This window comes from Charadrius vociferus, unplaced genomic scaffold (assembly GCF_000708025.1).
Source record: "Charadrius vociferus isolate BGI_N301 unplaced genomic scaffold, ASM70802v2 scaffold19, whole genome shotgun sequence".
NCBI classification, from domain to species: Eukaryota; Metazoa; Chordata; class Aves; order Charadriiformes; family Charadriidae; genus Charadrius; species Charadrius vociferus.
The window spans coordinates 2,923,536-2,925,749 of NW_009650173.1; the positions used below are offsets into that span (position 1 = coordinate 2,923,536).

Below are 2,214 nucleotides of genomic sequence, written 5' to 3' on the forward strand. Positions count from 1 at the left end.
CCGTCTCTCCCCCAGAACATTTTCTCATTGTAAAAAATTTCTTTTTCTTATCTTCATATTCCATTATTTACTAACCTTTGTGGTGTACACTGCTGGTAATCTTTATCAAGTTCTGTTTGGTTTGAAACATTTGTAAATCTGTAGAGGCTACTGCTACTGTCTTCAAATACAGACCGCTTGTCTTTTCCAAAGACCCTAGTTGAAACAGCCTCAAATACTTTGTAATCCATCAGGGCTTGACATACACGCACTATTTTAGCACGGGAAATATCAACATCCCCAAAATACTTGTTTTGTAGAAGGTGGGCAAAGACAACATCCACTGCATCTGAACCAATAAAACAGTCGTGATAGCACTTCAGGTTCTGGCGACGCTTTTTCACTTCCACTTGAGTTTGAAGTGCATTGATAATGCTGCTCCAGACATATGTTGCTCCAAATGGTTTCTGTGCCAAGCTAAAGCCTGAGAACAGAGAAAGCATAAAGACTGAATTCATGCTGCAATTAGAAAAGAACTGCCCCCTTTCTGGCTACTAGCTTTCATGAATCTTGTAAGGATTTAAAAGTGAGACTTCCAGTTGGCTTGAGTTGCTCATGTATTAACATTTTGCTACTTTCTGAGCAAGTCTGCCTGCGTTGTACCAATGTACCACACTCTGGGGGTTGCTCTCACTACATAAGCCTGGAACTTTGCAACCGGGAGTTTCTACTTTTTCAACCTGTCACTTTGTAGCACTATCCTTTTGCACGCTCCTCCATAACCAGATTGTTGTGCTTGTAGAACCTACTCCTAAGTACAACGTTCCCACAACCAAAAGCTAACTGTACATACTTGTAACTCCCCAGTAACTCTGCTAACACTGACAAAACTATACAGCTGGGCAGGCAAGACGGAAGGAGGGATGGAGAGCCACATCAGAACCTTGTTTCCTACAAGACTGTGCATACACACAAGCTACCTAGTATCAGTGCCTAGAATATCACTAACAAGATGAAGAATTCTCTTAAGACACCACTCACTCAACACTTATCCCACAGAATAGCCTTCTGCCACCACAGCTCCAACTGAGACTTAAGCCCCGTGTACTCAGTGCCGCTTCCTTGAGCCAACCAGTCTTCCCTCCCCCAATAAAACCACTGAACTATTACTCATTTACCAATCTGATTAAGAATAGCATGCTAACAATTAACAGTTTGACCAGAGGCTAGACTCAGCCTCCACAAGAAGGATATACTTATGAGGTTTGCAGGTGGCACCCAACTGGGAAGAGCTACAGCCACCAGAGAGGCTAGAATTAGAATATATGCTTCTCAGTAAATCAGATGAATAATTTATTAAGACAGAAAGCAGAGGAAGAAGAGAGAAATCAAAGGCTCAAGGACAAAATATGGAACGAGAAGTTGGCAGCAATCCTACAGAAAGCCATCTGGGGTTATGACAGACCTCAAACCAAATGAATTAACAGTGTGATGCAGTGTTTTAAAAAAAAAAAAAAAACCAACATGCAACTCATTCTGGAACATACAACCATGAACATTTTCCACAGAGATGCAGGAGGTCTTTTTTCTGTTCAGTCTGAAGTGGCATTAAAGCATTGTATTCCAATTTTAGGCACCAGAGTTTTCAGCTGATCTCCATCTACCAGAGAGCCCAGAAATTAGCAAGTTGGCAGGGTGAGCGGGAGCAGGGGGGAAGTTAGGGGGGCAGTAAAGATTCAGAAAACAAGAAAAAGGAGCAGAGAACTCAATAGCATTTAAACACACCAACACTGTTATTAAAGGACAGCAACAGTTATCTTCAGAGCCATTATCAAATAGATACCTACTTTCTGAAAAGATTTATATCAGGGGGAAAAAAAAAGCTTTTTAATACAAGGCATTGAACCAGACTAGGTAGAAACTTTCCAGAATGTCCAGTTTCCAAAGCTTTAAAAATACAAGACAGACAAAGCACGCACTTGCTGATACTTTAACCCGATGACACCTTCAGATAGGCAGAACAAACAAAACAATACAGAATTTCCTTCCAGCCCTATGTTTTGCTGGCTGACTAGCCTGTTTGGAAGGGAAAAAAAAAACCACCAACCCAAACCCAACACCACCAAACACACACCAACGCTGGTTTCTGTTGCTAAAATAAATACCAACACATACTACCTGCGATAATTCTACTATTGACCACTGCTTTATCACCTCTTCCTTCCATAACCCCCC

The 2,214-nt window shown here is 41.4% G+C and overlaps 1 protein-coding gene across 1 annotated transcript in view; it reads right to left on the reverse strand.

Annotated features, from left to right (window-relative positions):
- Nucleotides 1-497, reverse strand: part of DEPDC7 (DEP domain containing 7) — a 6,750-nt gene extending 6,253 nt beyond the window's left edge. Inside the window, exon 1 of the mRNA XM_009892699.1 lies at nucleotides 76-497. Coding sequence (XP_009891001.1) covers nucleotides 76-497 — 422 coding nt within the window. The remainder of the gene's footprint in view (nucleotides 1-75) is intronic.
- Between the last annotated feature and the right edge of the window lie 1,717 nt (nucleotides 498-2,214).